The 18,019-nt window shown below is 47.9% G+C and overlaps 1 protein-coding gene across 5 annotated transcripts in view; it reads right to left on the bottom strand.

The window, feature by feature from the left end:
• Nucleotides 1-18,019, bottom strand: part of LOC135540057 (forkhead box protein P4-like) — a 188,427-nt gene that overhangs the window by 36,315 nt on the left and 134,093 nt on the right. For 3 of the 5 annotated variants that reach the window (XM_064966381.1, XM_064966378.1, XM_064966379.1), the window contains exons 5-8: nucleotides 14,997-15,092; nucleotides 10,595-10,736; nucleotides 7,099-7,306; nucleotides 4,389-4,487 (exon numbers count right to left, since the gene is read on the bottom strand). In XM_064966381.1, the coding sequence (XP_064822453.1) occupies nucleotides 4,389-4,487; nucleotides 7,099-7,306; nucleotides 10,595-10,736; nucleotides 14,997-15,092 (545 nt within the window). The remainder of the gene's footprint in view (nucleotides 1-4,388; nucleotides 4,488-7,098; nucleotides 7,307-10,594; nucleotides 10,737-14,996; nucleotides 15,093-18,019) is intronic. The other 2 variants (XM_064966382.1, XM_064966380.1) reach the window with 1 other exon arrangement.

Genomic DNA, 18,019 nt, shown 5'->3' on the forward strand with positions numbered 1-18,019 from the left:
AGAGGGGGGAGAGGGAGAGAGGGGAGAGAGAGGGGTGAAGAGAGGGAGAGAGAGGGGGAGAGAGGGAGAGAGGGGAGAGAGGGAGAGAGAGGGGAGAGAGGGGTGAAGAGAGGGAGATAGAGGGGGGGAGAGAGGGAGAGAGGGGAGAGAGGGGGAGAGAGGGTGAAGAGAGGGAGAGAGAGGGGGGAGAGAGGGGAGAGAGAGGGTGAAGAGAGGGAGAGAGAGGGGGGAGAGAGGGAGAGAGGGGAGAGAGAGGGTGAAGAGAGGGAGAGAGAGGGGGAGAGAGGGAGAGAGGGAGAGAGGGGAGAGAGAGGGGAGAGAGAGGGTGAAGAGAGGGAGAGAGGGGTGAGAAAGGGGAGAGGGGAGGGTGAAGAGAGGGAGAGAGGGGGAGAGGGGGAGAGGGGAGAGAGAGGGGAGAGAGGGTGAAGAGAGGGAGAGAGAGGGGGGAGAGAGGGGAGAGAGAGGGTGAAGAGAGGGAGAGAGAGGGGGGAGAGAGGGAGAGAGGGGAGAGAGAGGGTGAAGAGAGGGAGAGAGAGGGGGAGAGAGGGAGAGAGGGGAGAGAGGGAGAGAGAGGGGGAGAGAGAGGGTGAAGAGAGGGAGAGAGGGGTGAGAAAGGGGAGAGAGAGGGTGAAGAGAGGGAGAGAGGGGGGAGAAAGGGGAGAGAGAGGGTGAAGAGAGGGAGAGAGGGGGGAGAAAGGGGAGAGAGAGGGTGAAGAGAGGGAGAGAGGGGGGAGAGAGGGTGAAGAGAGGGAGAGAGAGGGGAGAGAGAGGGTGAAGAGAGGGAGAGAGAGGGGAGAGAGGGGGGAGAGAAAAATAGCAGGTTAGAATGATGTGAAGCTAACATAACAGATGTACAGACATCACATACTGTACAGACAACACATACTGTACAGACAACACATACTGTATAGACAACACATACTGTATAGACAACACATACTGTACAGACAACACATACTATATAGACAACACATACTGTACAGGCACACTGTAGACATCACATTCTGTATAGACAACACATACTGTACAGACAACACATACTCTATAGACAAGACATACTGTATAGACAACACATGCTGTATAGACAACACATACTGTACAGACAACACATACTGTATAAACAACACATACTGTATAGACAACACATACTGTACAGACAACACATACTGTACAGACAACACATACTGTATAGACAGCACATACTGTACAGGACCACTGTACAGACAACACATACTGTATAGACAACACATACTGTACAGACAACACATGCTGTATAGACAACACATACTGTATAGACAACACATGCTGTATAGACAACACATACTGTATAGACAACACATACTGTACAGACAACACATGCTGTATAGACAACACATACTGTATAGACAACACATGCTGTATAGACAACACATACTGTATAGACAACACATGCTGTATAGACAACACATACTGTATAGACAACACATACTGTATAGACAACACATACTGTACAGGACCACTGTACAGACAACACATACTGTATAGACAACACATACTGTACAGGACCACTGTACAGACAACACATACTGTATAGACAACACATACTGTACAGACAACACATGCTGTATAGACAACACATACTGTATAGACAACACATACTGTACAGACAACACATACTGTATAGACAACACATACTGTATAGACAACACATACTGTATAGACAACACATACTGTACAGGACCACTGTACAGACAACACATACTGTACAGACAACACATACTGTATAGACAACACATACTGTACAGACAACACATACTGTACAGACAACACATGCTGTGTAGACAACACATACTGTATAGACAACACATACTGTATAGACAACACATACTGTATAGACAACACATACTGTACAGGACCACTGTACAGACAACACATGCTGTATCGACAACACATGCTGTATAGACAACACATACTGTATAGACAACACATACTGTACAGACAACACATACTGTATAGACAACACATACTGTACAGACAACACATACTGTATAGACAACACATACTGTATAGACAACACATACTGTACAGGACCACTGTACAGACAACACATACTGTATAAACAACACATACTGTATAGACAACACATACTGTACAGACAACACATACTGTACAGACAACACATACTGTATAGACAACACATACTGTACAGGACCACTGTACAGACAACACATACTGTATAGACAACACATACTGTACAGACAACACATGCTGTATAGACAACACATACTGTATAGACATCACATACCATATAGACAACACATACTGTATAGACAACACATACTCTACAGACAACACATACTGTACAGACAACACATACTGTATAGACAACACATACTGTACAGACAACACATACTGTATAGACAACACATACTGTATAGACAACACATACTGTATAGACAACACATACTGTACAGGACCACTGTACAGACAACACATGCTGTATCGACAACACATGCTGTATAGACAACACATGCTGTACAGACAACACATGCTGTATCGACAACACATACTGTACAGACAACACATACTGTACAGACAACACATGCTGCATAGACAACACATACTGTACAGACAACACATACTCTACAGACAACACATAGTGTATAGACAACACATACTGTACAGACAACACATACTGTATAGACAACACATACTGTACAGACAACACATACTCTACAGACAACACATAGTGTATAGACAACACATACTGTACAGACAACACATACTGTACAGACAACACATACTGTACCGACAACACATACTCTACAGACAACACATACTGTACAGACAACACATACTGTATAGACATCACATACCATATAGACAACACATGCTGTATAGACAACACATACTGTATAGACAACACATACTGTACCGACAACACATACTCTACAGACAACACATACTGTACAGACAACACATACTGTACCGACAACACATACTCTACAGACAACACATACTGTACAGACAACACATACTGTATAGACATCACATACCATATAGACAACACATGCTGTATAGACAACACATACTGTATAGACAACACATACTGTAAGGGAAAAGGAATTAGTGATCTCATTTGAGATGACCATTGACAGATGAAATAAAGCACACATCAGAACCACAGACATATGCCTCTGAGCAGCAAAAGCACACACACAGTGCAAGCATCCATTGTTCCACACTAAGGGCATAGTTCCCTTACTGTCATAAGAGCATGGTGAACATGAAGCTAAGAGCAGAATGGTGTTTGTGTTCCTCCGTTTCAAACGTTCATCCTCACAATGCCCCAGTCCCCACCCCCCTCTCTAGTCAGTATGGGCGGGCAGAGCGACCCATACGGCCCGCATGATTGGTGAGTAGGGCGGCGGTCTTATCCCTCATACGCCGGTTGTTCTGAGACGTGGCTGTATGCTTTATTGTGGTGAGACAGTTCTGTGTGTGTGTGTGAGTGAGTGAGTGAGTGAGTGAGTGAGCGAGCGTGCGTGCGTGTGTGTGTGCGCGCGTGCGTGTGTGTGTGTGTAGCTCTGGGATGCTGATTCTGGTTTGGGCTGGATCCAGGCCTGTGACGGCAGGTCCAGTGGCTGTGTGTGTTTGGTGTGTGTCCAGTAGCCAGTGTACAGGGTTCACATTGTGCTGCAGATGAGGTTTGAACCAGCCTGGCCTCATGTCTGACAAACTCCCACAGAGAGTTCACAGTTTATTTACATGAAATCTACCAGCATCCAGAGACATACAGGCTGGAACAGCAATGTTCACATGTGTTTATGTTCGTGTGTGTCTTTGTGTGTGTCTGTGTGTGTGGAGGAGGTTGAGGCTTCTGCCAGATCCACATCACAGGGTTGTATAACACAAACCATCCCTCTCACAGATGGGACCATCCCAAAGACAAGCGCATTCTCATCCCCTCCTCTCCTTCCTCTCTTTTCCCCTCTTCTCCTCCCCTATTCCCCTCTCATTGGGCAGATGTGCTGTGTGTGTGTGTGTGTGTGTGTGTGTGTGTGTGTGTGTGTGTGTGTGTGTGTGTGTGTGTGTGTGTGTGCATGTGCGCGTGCGTGTTGGCTGTGGTTGACTCAGTTCAGAAGCTGCTCAGACTGCAGAAGCGACAAACTACTGGCAACCACACACCAGTCCACATCAGCCATGCATTATCTGTAGCATGCTAGCCCCCTCCTTTCTCCTCCCTTCAGTCTCCTCTGCCTCCCTATTAGCAATGCTAGGGTAGTGTTCGCATGGGCCAGTCAAATGTCACAGGAGCTAGCTCTCTTATACTTCCCCCACACAGAGGGAGCATGTCTTCATTCTCAGCATGTCTGGTCTGTGTGTGTTTCTGAGTGTGAGTTACTCACTGGCTGCTGGATAGCGGGCCGCCTTTGGTGTAAGGCATGAGGTGTTCATCTCCGAGGTCTGCCTTGCTGAAGGAGGAGATCCATTCAAAGAGTCTTGCTCTTAAAGATTAAATGAACACAACCCACGGGTGAATACATACCCAACAAACACACACAATTTGAAACATACATCTCCCCTGAACACACACATGCCCCAACAAACAAACACACACAACCAACAAACACACACAATGAATAACTCTACATACACACAACACTTTTTCTACTTTGTGCTCACATTCGAACAAACCATTTCTCAGGTCACGCTTTCCTCATTTACTCCTCCTCCCCCTCTTCCTCCTCCTCCTCCTCCCCCTTATCTTCCTCCCCTTCCTCCCCCTCCTCCTCCTCATCCTACCCCTCTTCCTCCTCCTCCTCCTCTTCCTCCTCCTCCTCTTCCTCCTCATCTCATAATGTTCACCTAGACACACCCATGCCAAACTGGCCCCTGGACGGCAGTAGAGTAGTAGTTTGTGCTCCACTCCAGAAAACACATGAGAAAACCACAAATCAAACTAACTGAGGGCCGTTTACACTAGAATATTACACACACCAGCTTATTACACAGTACTTAACACTATACACACACACCTTACACACAGATACGCACATCATGGCAGTCTAAAGACATAGTAACTACGTGTGAATTACGTCCAGCACAGTTCTTCTACAGGGCGCATTGAGCACACATCAGTCACGCTGTATCACTATTAGTGTACAGTCGTGGCCAAAAGTTTTGAGAATGACACAAATATTAATTCTCACAAAGTCTGCTGCCTCAGTTTGTATGAGGGCAATTTGCATTTACTCCAGAATGTTATGAAGAGTGATCAGATGAATTGCAATTCATTGCAAAGTCTCTCTTTGCCATGCAAATGAACTGAATCCCCAAAAAACATTTCCACTGCATTTCAGCCCTGCCACAAAAGGACCAGCTGACAACATGTCAGTGATTCTCTCGTTAACACAGGTGTGAGTGTTGACGAGGACAAGGCTGGACATCACTCTGTCATGCTGATTGAGTTCGAATAACAGACTGTAAGCTTCAAAAGGAGGGTGGTGCTTGGAATCATTGTTCTTCCTCTGTCAATCATGGTTACCTGCAAGGAAATATGGGCCATCATCATTGCTTTGCACAAAAAGGGCTTTACAGGCAAGGATATTGCTGCCAGTAAGATTGCACCTAAATCAACCATTTATCGGATCATCAAGAACTTCAAGGAGAGCGGTTCAATTGTTGTGAAGAAGGCTTCAGGGCGCCCAAGAACCGTCTCCTAAAGTTGATTCAGCTGCGGGATCGGGGCACCACCAGTACAGAGCTTGCTCAGGAATGGCAGCAGGCAGGTGTGAGTGCATCTGCACACACGGTGAGGCGAAGACTTTTGGAGGATGGCCTGGTGTCAAGAAGGGTAGCAAAGAAGCCACTTCTCTCCAGGAAAAACATCAGGGACAGACTGATATTCTGCAAAAGGTACAACGATTTTACTGCTGAGGACTGGGGTACAGTCAGTTTCTCTGATGAATCCCCTTTCCGATTGTTTGGGGCATCCGGAAAAAAGCTTGTCCGGAGAAGACAAGGTGAGAGCTACCATCAGTCCTGTGTCATGCCAACAGTAAAGCATCCTGAGACCATTCATGTGTGGGGTTGCTTCTCAGCCAACGGAGTGGGCTCACTCACAATTTTGCCTAAGAACACAGCCACGAATAACGAATGGTACCAACACATCCTCCGAGAACAGCTTCTCCCAACCATCCAGGAACAGTTTGGTGACGAACAATGCCTTTTCCAGCATGATGGAGCACCTTGCCATAAGGCAAAAGTAATAACTAAGTGGCTCGGGGAACAAAACATCGATATTTTGGGTCCATGGCCAGGAAACTCCCCAGACCTTAAGCCCATTGAGAACTTGTGATCAATCAAGAGGTGGGTAGACAAACAAAACACCACAAATTCTGACAAACTCCAAGCATTGATTATGCAAGAATGGTCTGCCATCAGTCAGGATGTGGCCCAGACGTTAATTGACAGCATGCCAGGGCAGATTGCAGAGGTCTTGAAAAAGAAGGGTCAACACTGCAAATATTGACTCTTTGCATCAACTTCATGTAATTGTCAATTAAAGCCTTTGACACTTATGAAATGCTTGTAATTATACTTCAGTATTCCATAGTAACATCTGACAAAAATATCTAAAGACACTGAAGCAGCAAACTTTGTGGAAATTAATATTTGTGTCATTCTCAAAACGTTTGACCACATCACATTCTCTCTAGCTCTATCAGATGTGTGAGCATATGTGTGTGTGAGCATGTGTGTGTGTGTGTGTGTGTGTCAGCTTTTCAAAATGCCAGTCCTCTAGCAGTCCATCGCGTAACAAGCTCACGCCGGGGGACACAGTCATCTAACAATAACCCAGATAATAAAATACATTTCTGAAATATGGCCCGATGGTGCATTCATATGAAACGTTTATAAAGCACCCAACTGTACCTGTCTCTGTACCTGTCTCTGTACCTGTCTCTATATCTGTCTCTGTACCTGTCTCTGTACCTGTCTCTATATCTGTCTCTGTACCTGTCTCTATATCTGTCTCTGTACCTGTCTCTATATCTGTCTCTGTACCTTTCTCTATATCTGTCTCTGTACCTGTCTCTGTACCTGTCTCTGTACCTGTCTCTGTATCTGTCTCTCTTTGGGGTGTGGTTGTCATGTCCGTTGTGCAGGCTGCTGCGTGTGTTTGCTTTGGGGAAGGAGGTTGAGGTAGAGTTGGTGCTGAGGTCCAGACCCTCTCCAGTCTGCTGCTGCTTCAGGGCCTCCTCTGCAGACTGCACCCCCGACACCTCCTTCCACAGCTGCTGCAGGTCCCCAGGACACATGGCTGCAGGGGGGGGGGAATGAGGGATGAGAGGAGAGGATAGTGAGGCATGAGAGGAGAGTGAGGGATGTGAGGAGAGGACAGTGAGGGATGAGAGGGGAGAAGAGGAGAGGACAGTGAGGGATGAGGAGAGTGAGGGATGAGAGGAGAGGACAGTGAGGGATGAGAGGAGAGTGCGGGATGAGAGAAGAGGAGAGTGAGGGATGAGAGAAGAGGAGAGTGAGGGATGAGAGGAGAGGAGAGTGTAGATTTAGTTATTGGATATTAGTTATTACTCACAAAACCACCATCCAGTTACACATGTATCTACACGCACTCACACAAAGAGAGACTCACACAAAGAGAGACTCACACAAAGACAAACTCACACAAAGAGAGACTCACACAAAGAGAAACTCACACAAAGAGAGACTCACACAAAGAGAGACTCACACACAGAGAGACTCACACACAGAGAGACTCACACAAAGAGAGACTCAGACAAAGAGAGACTCACACAAAGAGAAACTCACACAAAGAGAGACTCACACACAGAGAGACTCACACACACACTCACACGCAGAGAGACTTACACAGCCACTCACACACACACTCACACGCAGAGAGACTTTCACAGCCACTCACACACACACTCACACACAGAGAGACTTACACAGCCACTCACACACACACTCACACGCAGAGAGACTCGGTGGGCCAAGCCCCTGGGAGTGGTTAAGTATGAGGAAAATGATGGGGTATGAACTGAAGGAAGCTAAAGGCTAATTTCTGTAGGTGTTGTTATCTTTCTACATATCCCCTATTCCCCAGCCTTCCCTGTTAGTAATTATTGCTGTCCAATGGTAGCAATGCTTCTTCTGTTGCTGCGCTGTGTCTGAGTGTGTTTGGGTGCGTGTGTATGTGTGTGTGTATGTTATAGCTATTTCTCCTCATATTTCACTATGAGAGGAGAGATAGGTCCACCCAGCAACCCCCCATCACACACACCTGACCCCCTGGCCCCCTCTGCATCTGGCCCAAGCTGTCCCTGAAAGACACACACGCGCACACACGTACACACACATGAACATACACAATCCTAACAGAAATCCAAATATTATGTCTGCTGCTTCTACATTCTCCTCTCAGCCAGCCAAAACAAAATCCTCACTCTAGAGAAATGGAACTGTGTGTGTATATCTGTGTGTGTTTGAGAGAGAGAGTGTATGCATGTACAGGTACGTGTCTGTGTGAATAGATTTAAACTGCCAGCTATCTTTATTGGATACCGCATATCTGTCTGTCTGTCTGTCTGTCTGTCTGTCTGTCTGTCTGTCTGTCTGTCTGTCTGTCTGTCTGTCTGTCTGTCTGTCTGTCTGTCTGTCTGTCTGTCTGTCTGTCTGTCTGTCTGTCTGTCTGTCTGTCTGTGTGTGTGTGTGTGTGTGTGTGTGTGTGTGTGTGTGTGTGTGTGTGTGTGTGTGTGTGTGTGTGTGTGTGTGTGTGTGTGTGTGTGCAACCACTAGTGTGTGTGTCTAGATGTCTATCAGCATAGACATTATGCCTGGGTCAAGTTAGATTAACACAGAAATGAAGTCGCCCCAATCGACAGCAAATAAAGTAAATGGAAAGGAACGAATAGACAATCTGCCCACCACACACACATGTACACATGCATACCGGACTGATGGAGGGACGCTGATGCGGGGCAGTGGAGCGCACACACAAACACACACTCCACGTGTAGTGGGGCTCAGAGCGGCAGGGCTACCAGGCTGGGTATGTATGTGTGTCTGTATGAGTGTGTGTGTGTGTGTGTGTGTGTGTGTGTGTGTGTGTGTGTGTGTGTGTGTGTGTGTGTGTGTGTGTGTGTGTGTGTGTGTGTGTGTGTGTGTGTGTGTGTGTGTGTGTGTGTGTGTGTGTGTGTGTGTGTGTGTGTGTGTGTGTGTGTGTGGCATGGCTGACCAGAGGAATGCTCTTCCTCACGCCTGGCTGAGCCGTCACAATGGACAGGCTCTTTCACACTGCAGGGAAATTCCACTCTGACGAGAGGGAGAGAGCGAGTAAGACAGAAGAAGAGGACAGAGAGAGAGAGAAAGAGGAAAGAGAGGAAGAGGAGAGAAAGAGAGAAAGTCAGACTGAGAGATAGAGAGAAAGAGGGGGAGATGCCAAAGCCCAGGGTTTAAAGCTGTCTGATAAATTCCACTCTTCTACTTTTAAAACGTCTCCAGTCTGTCTTTCACACTCATTCAGTGTGCAGTACTTTTAGAGGTGAAGCCTGGAGTAAAATGTCTAGGCCTGCAAAACTGAGGGGTGGGGGTTGCTAGTGCGATACAGAGAGAGAGAGGAGAGGGAGGGGGAGAGAGGGAGGGAGGATGGGGGAGGAAACTCTATCCTGGTCTGTGTGTGTTCTTGCCAGTCGGGGATTTAGTAATGTTGCGGCCACTTTGGAACGCCAAAGCACTGTGTGTGTGTGTGTGTGTGTGTGTGTGTGTGTGTGTGTGTGTGTGTGTGTGTGTGTGTGTGTGTGTGTGTGTGTGTGTGTGTGTGTTTGTATGCGTGTGTACACTCTTAAAGCTGGGGTTGGTTATGAGGAGCCGAGCACACACACACACACACACACACACACACACACACACACACACACACACACACACACACACACACACACACACACTAGGGAGAGAACGAACAAGAATGAAAGACTGTGTATCTGGCTCATCTCAAGCATTAACACAGACACACATAGATACTCCCTCCTTTCCCCTCTTGGAGCTCTGAATTTGGTGGCATATTTTACTCATTATCCAAATGACTGCCTTCCACAAACAATCACGCCCAGCTTTTATCTTTTATGAGCTGACTAAGTTAACAGGCTTCACATCTGGCTGTAGGTACTGGGGCTCTGTGTGTGTGTGTGTGTGTGTGTGTGTGTGTGTGTGTGTGTGTGTGTGTGTGTGTGTGTGTGTGTGTGTGTGTGTGTGTGTGTGTGTGTGTGTGTGTGTGTGTGTGTGTGTGTGTGTGTGTGTGTGTGTGTGTGTGTGTGTGTGTGTGTGTGTGTGTGTGTGTGTGTGTGTGCGTGTGTGTGTGAGTGTGTGTGTGTGAGAGTGTGTGAGTGTGTGGGCACACAGCTTGAGATGATGGCTGGGCTGAGGGCAGTGCTAGCTATTAAGTACTGTCATTATTTGCACTAAAACACTCCCACCAACTGGCAACAGGACCTCTATGTCTAGTAGGGAGGTATGGAAGAGGGGGAATTTGGTGGGTAAGGAAGTCATGGGATTTGGGTGTGTGGGTGAGGCTGGGTGTGTTTACCTTGCTGCAGGCTCTGCATGGGGTTACTGGGCTGTAGGGAGACCAGGCCTTGTCTCTGCAGGTTGAGGATGTGCTGCTGTTGAAGTTGCTGCATCTGAATGAGCTGCTGCTGGAAGGCCAACTGCTTGTTACCTATCTGCTGCTGTGGAGAGAAAAGAGAGAAAGTACTTACGTGTTGATAAAATTCTAAAATGTATTTCCCAGTATTTCTACCCCACTCCATTGGAGAGCACTTGTATTAAGGTTTAAGGAAGCCCATTCCATCAATGCATCTCAGGTACATTGTAAAATGGAGTCTGAAAGACTCCACACAGACTAGCAGTGTTGGAAAGTAAAACTGTGACCCCAAAACTTGAATCTGTTGTATGGGGACTCTTGAGGAAAGAGAGAGATGGAAGCAGGGAAGGAAGGGATGGAGGGAGGAGGTGAAGGGGTGAGTGGTACAGACTACATGGCATGTGGCGATAACGTCAGTGTGCGTCGCGGTGATAAATGTCCCCTTTCCTGGTTTCCCTGTCGGTGCCGGCCCAAGCCTGTGTTATACTGTTTGATGTCCCCCCTGAGAGATGGCCCTTATCTTCCCCAGATAACAAGAGGAAAGGAGAGATAGAGAGAGAGAGGAACAGAGAAAGAGAGAGAGAGAGAGAGAGAGAAAGAGAGAGAGAGAGAGGAACAGAGAGAGAGGAAAAGAGAGAGAGAGGAACAGAGAGAGAGAGAGAGAGAGAAAGAGAGAGAGAGAGAGGAACAGAGAGCGAGAGGAACAGAGAGAGAGAGAGAGAGAGAGAGAGAGAGAAAGAGAGAGAGAGAAACAGAGAGAGAGAGAGAGAGAGATAGAGAGAGAGAGAGAGAGAGAGAGAGGAGATGAGGGGTGGAAAAATAAATAAATAGAGGTTTTTCTATCAGTGAGCAAGCAGTGGCCGACGAGCCTTTGAACAGACAGGAGGAACTCACAGGAAGGCCACAAGGTCACTTCCTGCCAGACTGGGCGTCTGGGGAGGTAGGTTGTGTGTGCGTGTGTGTATATATAGGGAGGCAGAGGGTCACTGTGTCAGCACAACAGGCATTCCCTCCAGAGAGGGAAGAGAAGTCCAACAGCAGGAGACTCTGACCCGCCAGTTACAATGTTACACTTGTTGTCTTGACTTCTGTCACAACTACACACTCAACAACCTTGTCGTAGACCATGCACAATGTGCTTTAGTATATACAGCTAGATATTTTCCTGACCATGTAACCAGGACCTAGAGTTTTTCCTGGTCTAGTCATGTGGTCAGGAAAACCTCCTGGCCTTATCTGTAGCTCTTGATATCCACCTAAAAGCTGTTAAAGCTTTCTTGTACCGTTCAACACTTTCCCTCCCTTGGTCCATCTCTCCTTCTCCCTGGTACTGTCTGTCCATCTTCCCCCCACCTCCCTCTATCTCACCCGCTCTCTCCAGAGACATGCTAGTGGTTCTTTAACTCATTGTGTGTGTGTTCTGTTTACATTAGCCGCGGCTGAGTGGCCAAAGCTAGCGCAGTAACAGGCTGTCAACGTGATTTATGAGCACATCACACACTGTCTGAGCCTGCCAGTCACACACACACACACACACACACACACACACACACACACACACACACACACACACACACACACACACACACACACACACACACACACACTGCCAGTCCCAAATGTCTAGTGTGACAGACAGTCACTTCATTAAGCTGACTTCTGACCAGCTCCAATGCACCAGTCACACACTCTTTCTGCAATCACTTCTACACAGAAAACAACGACTGGAACATTCAGAGAATCCAGAGGGGTCAAAAAGTCAGTCATTGACACACACATGTTAAAAAATGCACAGGGGAGATTTGTATTTTTCTCCCTTTCTTTATCCCTCTCTCCATCCCTCACTCCATCCCTCTCTCCATCCCTCACTCCATCCCTCTGTTCACCCCTCACTCCATCCCTCACTCCATCTCTCTCTCCACCCCTCTCTCCATCCCTCCATCCCTCTCTCCATCCCTCACTCCATCCCTCTCTCCATCCCAAACTCCATCCCTCACTCCATCCCTCACTCCATCCCTCTCTCCATCCCTCACTCCATCCCTCTTTCCATCCCTCAATCCATCCCTCACTCCATCCCTCACTCCATCCCTCTCTCCATTCCTCACTCCATCCCTCTCTCCATCCCTCTCTCCATCCCTCACTCCATCCCTCACTCCCTCTTTCATCTGTTGAGTGACCAGCAGAGCACACAGAGCTTTTATTCAATGATTCTATCCATTCATCCAATTGATGTGTCTATTATTATTACAACTATTCATCAGAATAGGTTAAGAAGGACTGATTGAGTACTCACATGTTGTAGTCCCCATAAATGTATCCCCTAGGCCCTTCATCTAACCCATATGCCCTAGGCACTTGATAAGTAGGTGACCTATGTAGGCCTATGTAACCTACCTGCCATACCCATTCTAACCAGTAGGGTGAGCACCTCCGGGCCTCGAGGTCCTCAGCAGTGCTGCTTCTCTTTCTTCCTCTCAGACCTGGGACACCAGGTGAGTGGAGACTCTGGCCAATCAATGACATTAACCATTCAATTAACCACCAGCTAGAGAAGAAAACCACCAGTGTTGTACTGCTGGAGGCATTGGACTATTGATTGTTATAAGGCAGTGAGTTAGACTGTAGATCAGGCTTTAGCTGTACATAGGGGAGGATATATGTCCACAACAGTGGGAGCGGTGAGCCATCACACATCAGCTTTGTGTGTGTGTGTGTGTGTGTGTGTGTGTGTGTGTGTGTGTGTGTGTGTGTGTGTGTGTGTGTGTGTGTGTGTGTGTGTGTGTGTGTGTGTGTGTGTGTGTGTGTGTGTGTGTGTGTGTGTGTGTTGTGTGTTGTGTGTGTGTGTGTGTGTGTGTGTGTGTGTGTGTGTGTGTGTGTGTGTGTGTGTGTGTGTGTCTGTGGCTGTGTGTGTGGCTGTGTGTGTGGCTGTGTGTGTGTGTCGGTGTCTGTGTGACCAGTGTTTGCACTTGTCTGCTTGTTACAGGAAAAATATAACCGGAGAATTGGACAGGAGTAAAAAAAAATAGAAAAGGAATCAGACACGGTCTCTACATGCAAGTCAACCACAACTGCTTTGCTTTGGTCACGGTCGAGTTGGCTGACCGCTGTAGGCAAGGGGGGAGAGGGTCCACAGGGAGAGGGGGATAAGAGAGGTGGGAGGGAGAAAAGAGGGAAGATCTAGGCCGAGCCTCCTCATGCGATTCCCACAATGGTCTCTGGAGGCCACGAGCTCCCTAGAAGTCTTCTCTGTTTCTTACCTGCTCCCCTCTCTCCCCCCTCTCTCTCCCCTCCCCCTCTCTCCCCTCTCTCTCCCTTCTCTCTCCCCCATCTCTCCCCTCTCTCTCCCCTCCCCCTCTCTCCCCCCTCTCTTCCCTCTCTCTCCCCTCTCTCTCCCCTCTCTCTCCATTTTTCTCTCTCTCACTCTCTCTCACTATTCTCTTTTTCTCTGCCCCTGCCACATCCCTCCTCTACTCTCTGAAAATGTCAGGCTGGATGGGGAGAGTGTATGTGTGTAAGGTTGGATGGGGAACATGTACTGTATGTGTGTAAGATTGGATGGGGAATATGAACATGTATATGTGTGTGTGTTTGTTTTTGTGAGAATCCCTTTATGATTGCTCTCTTAGACAACTCTGACAACTCACAAGCCTAAATCGAACCAAAGCCCCCTCCCAACACACCCTCTATGACAGTAATCTGGTGTGATCTGTTGGATGCTCTTTGTCGTTATGTGTTGCGATCCTGCTTGAAACCCACCGGGATCCCTGTTAGTGTGGTTAGACCTGGTGGAGGAGTGTGTGTGTTGGCACAGTTATCAATGCTTGCGGGGGTTAATTGACAGGCAACTCCGATAGTGAGTCGACAAAAGGATTTTACCTCAGGCTTCACGCACGCACGCGGACACACACACACACACACACACAAGAAATAACGCAGAAACCATATAAATGAATCCTTATGCTCTATTAACGCAGAGTTCTCTATCATTGAGGTTTACCATGGTGTGTTAGTGCAGAACAATGACATATATTCCATCGCTACTATAACTCTTGTTTGGAGAGCCAGACTACACAACAAAGGCAAGAAGACCGGAAGAGGAGAGAAGGAGGAAAGGAGAGAAGGAGAGGATAAGAGGACAGTAGGAGATAGGGAAAGAGGAGGATGAATAGAGGAGGGTGGAAGAGGTGTGCGCTCTGCCCCAGTACAAACGCTCTGTAAGTTACAGCACTTCACCTCCATGTGCCCTACATACTCCACAATCCCCTAACTGACGTGTTGGCCACTTCAACTGTGTACGAGTGTGCTTGTAAGTGTGCTTGATAACACTGCTCCGTAGGGGTCTCACCTCTTTGGCCGCCTGCTTCCCAGCCTGCTGCTGCTGCTGTTGAGTCAGAAGCTGAAGATGCAGCTGCTCCTGCTGCTTCTTATAGTACTCCTGTAGCTGGAGAGAGAGGGAGGGAGGAGGGAGGGGAGAGGGAGGGAGGGAGGGAGGGAGGAGAGAGAGAGAGAGAGAGAGAGGGAGGGAGGGAGGGAGGGAGGGAGGAGAGGGAGGGAGGGAGGGAGGGAGGGAGGGAGGGAGGGAGGGAGGGAGAGAGAGAGGAGGGAGGGGGGAGGGAGAGGAGAGAGAGAGAGAGGGAGAGAGGGAGGGAGAGGGAGGAGGGGAGAGGGAGGGAGGGGAGGGGAGGGAGGGAGGGAGGGAGGGAGAGAGAGAGAGAGAGAGAGAGAGAGAGAGAGAGAGAGAGGGAGGGAGGGAGGGAGAGGGAGGGAGGGAGGGAGGGAGAGAGAGAGAAATGGGGAGGGAAGGAGGGAGAGAGGGGAAAGAGGGAGGGAGAGGGAGGGAGGGGGGGAGAGGGAGAAATGGGGAAGGGAGGGATGGAGGGGGGGAGAAAGGCAGGGAGCGAGAAATGGGGAAGGAAGGGAGGGAGGGAGAGAGAAAGGGGGGAGTGAGGGAGAGATAGGGTACAGGAAGGGAGGGAGGGAGAAAGGGGGAGAGAGGTAGTGAGAGAGAGACAGTGGGAGAGATGGAGAGGGGGGAAATAGGGAGGGATGGAAGGAGGGAGGGAGTGAGAGAGGTGGAGGGAGAGTGAAGGAAGGAAAGAGAGGGGGGAAGAGAAAAGGGAAGACAATTGAGTCAACAACATTTCAATCTTCAAAAGCCTGCTGTGAAAGAAAACCTTTGGCTGCAGAAACACAAAGCATAACAGAGAGCAGTGAGAGTGAGGCGGTGTGCGTGTGCATGTGTGTGTGATATATGGTGTACATGGTTTCTTTTGCTCTCTCTCTCTTCTGCATCTCCATGAAGGCCGTGCGTCATTGTTGTGCCTCTGAGCGTGACAAGCTTTACAGACAAACTACCAGACAACAAGTTTTCCCAGCAACTAAAGCAGGTACACGTTACCGCAATGTGTATAAGTGTATAATGTGTGCAGGGAAGCTGCTGGAAGTCCCTTCTCAACGGGGGGGTGTAGAGAAACCCACTGGCATGATCAGATACACACACACGTCCTTCTAGATAAAAGGTTGACTCTTACGTGGTAAAAGGGTGAATGAGTTAGAGAGATGCAGTAGCATGACCCAACAGGAGTGTTCTGTCCCTCTAGGGGAGATGTGCTGCGGAAGCCATGGAGAGACGATCATAGCCGTCGGTTTGAACTTTCTTCCTTTAAAAATAGTTATTTAATGTTCACCTGAAACACCTGGACAGAGGTGGGCGGGTGTGCGTGTGTATATACAGGGCAAGGGGGGGTGTAGTGAGGTTTGAAGCGTCCCGTAAATCTTGGTGCCCTACAGTACCTGGCATGTCAAGGGCGTCGCCATAGCGCCAGAGACAGATGTTAGACAGACCCATGTTATTTATGGGCTGCCTGACTTATCACTGAGGTAACAGTCTGAGCAGAGGGGTGTGTGTACGTGTGGGATGGGGGTGGTGGGACAGGTGTTCTGCAGCGGCCATTATGTTGGAGAATCAAAGGGTGTATCTGTATAGTCTGATGTGAACATCTAGTCTCGTGAAGGTAGAAAGGGTGTATCTGTATAGTCTGGTGTGAACATCTAGTCTAGTGAAGGTAGAAAGGGTGTATCTGTATAGTCTGGTGTGAACATCTAGTCTAGTGAAGGTAGAAAGGGTGTATCAGTATAGTCTAGTGTGAACATCTAGTCTCGTGAAGGTAGAAAGGGTGTATCTGTATAGTCTGGTGAAAGGGTGAGCTACATCTAGTCCTTGTGAAGTATAGTCTGGTGTGAAATCTAGTGAAGGTAGAAAGGGTGTATCTGTATAGTCTGGTGTGAGCTACTAGCCTTGTGAAGTAGAAAGTGAAGCCATATTGTTTTCAACCATCCTGTGTTTCAGATCAGATGGAGAGGTGATAAGAAGGAGCCATATTGTCCTGCTGACTGTTACTGTTAGTACTGACTAACCACAGCATGTTTCTGTTTGTTTGACTAAGTAATCAGTCGTTAAACCAGGAAGCTCCGTGCTCTGACCGCCTGTCTCTACAACAGGGAGTGTGTGTGTGTGTGTGTGTGTGTGTGTGTCCATTTCTCTCCTTTATTCTAAGTCCCTCCTTCTTTTCACACTCCAAAGGCGGAGTTAATCTCTCTTCTCCGCGTCACTGGCTGGCCACACACACACTCGCACACACACGCACACGCACGCACGCACGCACGCTCGCACACACACACACACACACACACACACACGCTAGGCTGAAGCTGGAGAATTGTGGGAATAATTAAGTGATAATTAAGGTCTTTTTAATGATTTGATTCAGTGGCTCTGCAGCATTAAGAGAGCCACTCACCTCGCCAGCCTATTACTGTGACCTTGACTTGACTAACACACCAAGAAAGAGCCAGATCAGCTGTGGTGTAATTAAAGGTTAGAGGAAACTTAAAGGTTAAAACACACACACACATATATATATATATACACACACACACACACACACACACACACACACACACACACACACACACACACACACACACACACACACACACACACACACAATACCACTCACAATGCAAAGTCTCCATGGAGACATGAAATGTAATGTTCCGATGACTGATATGGTCTCTGATTGCTGAAAATAGTGTGTGTCTCTCTGTGTGTGTGTGTGTTAAAGTGGCTGATTTGCTGATATAGACTAGGAGACAGTGTGTTTAATTAAGTGGGAGAGTCGTGTTAAACTCTGTGGTTTTAAAAGCAGAGGTAAAGTGGCCTTACACAAGTGTGTTTCACCCCCTCTCCTCGTTAAGAGTAAAATGAGCTGTGTGAGTCCTTAACCGTCTCATTCCCAGAGAGACAGCATATTTCCATTACCATCCAGTCTGTCAGATCTTCCCACTGCAATTCACAGTGGCCTAGAG

The sequence above is a fragment of the Oncorhynchus masou genome, chromosome 5, assembly GCF_036934945.1.
Source record: "Oncorhynchus masou masou isolate Uvic2021 chromosome 5, UVic_Omas_1.1, whole genome shotgun sequence".
Classification (NCBI taxonomy): domain Eukaryota; kingdom Metazoa; phylum Chordata; class Actinopteri; order Salmoniformes; family Salmonidae; genus Oncorhynchus; species Oncorhynchus masou.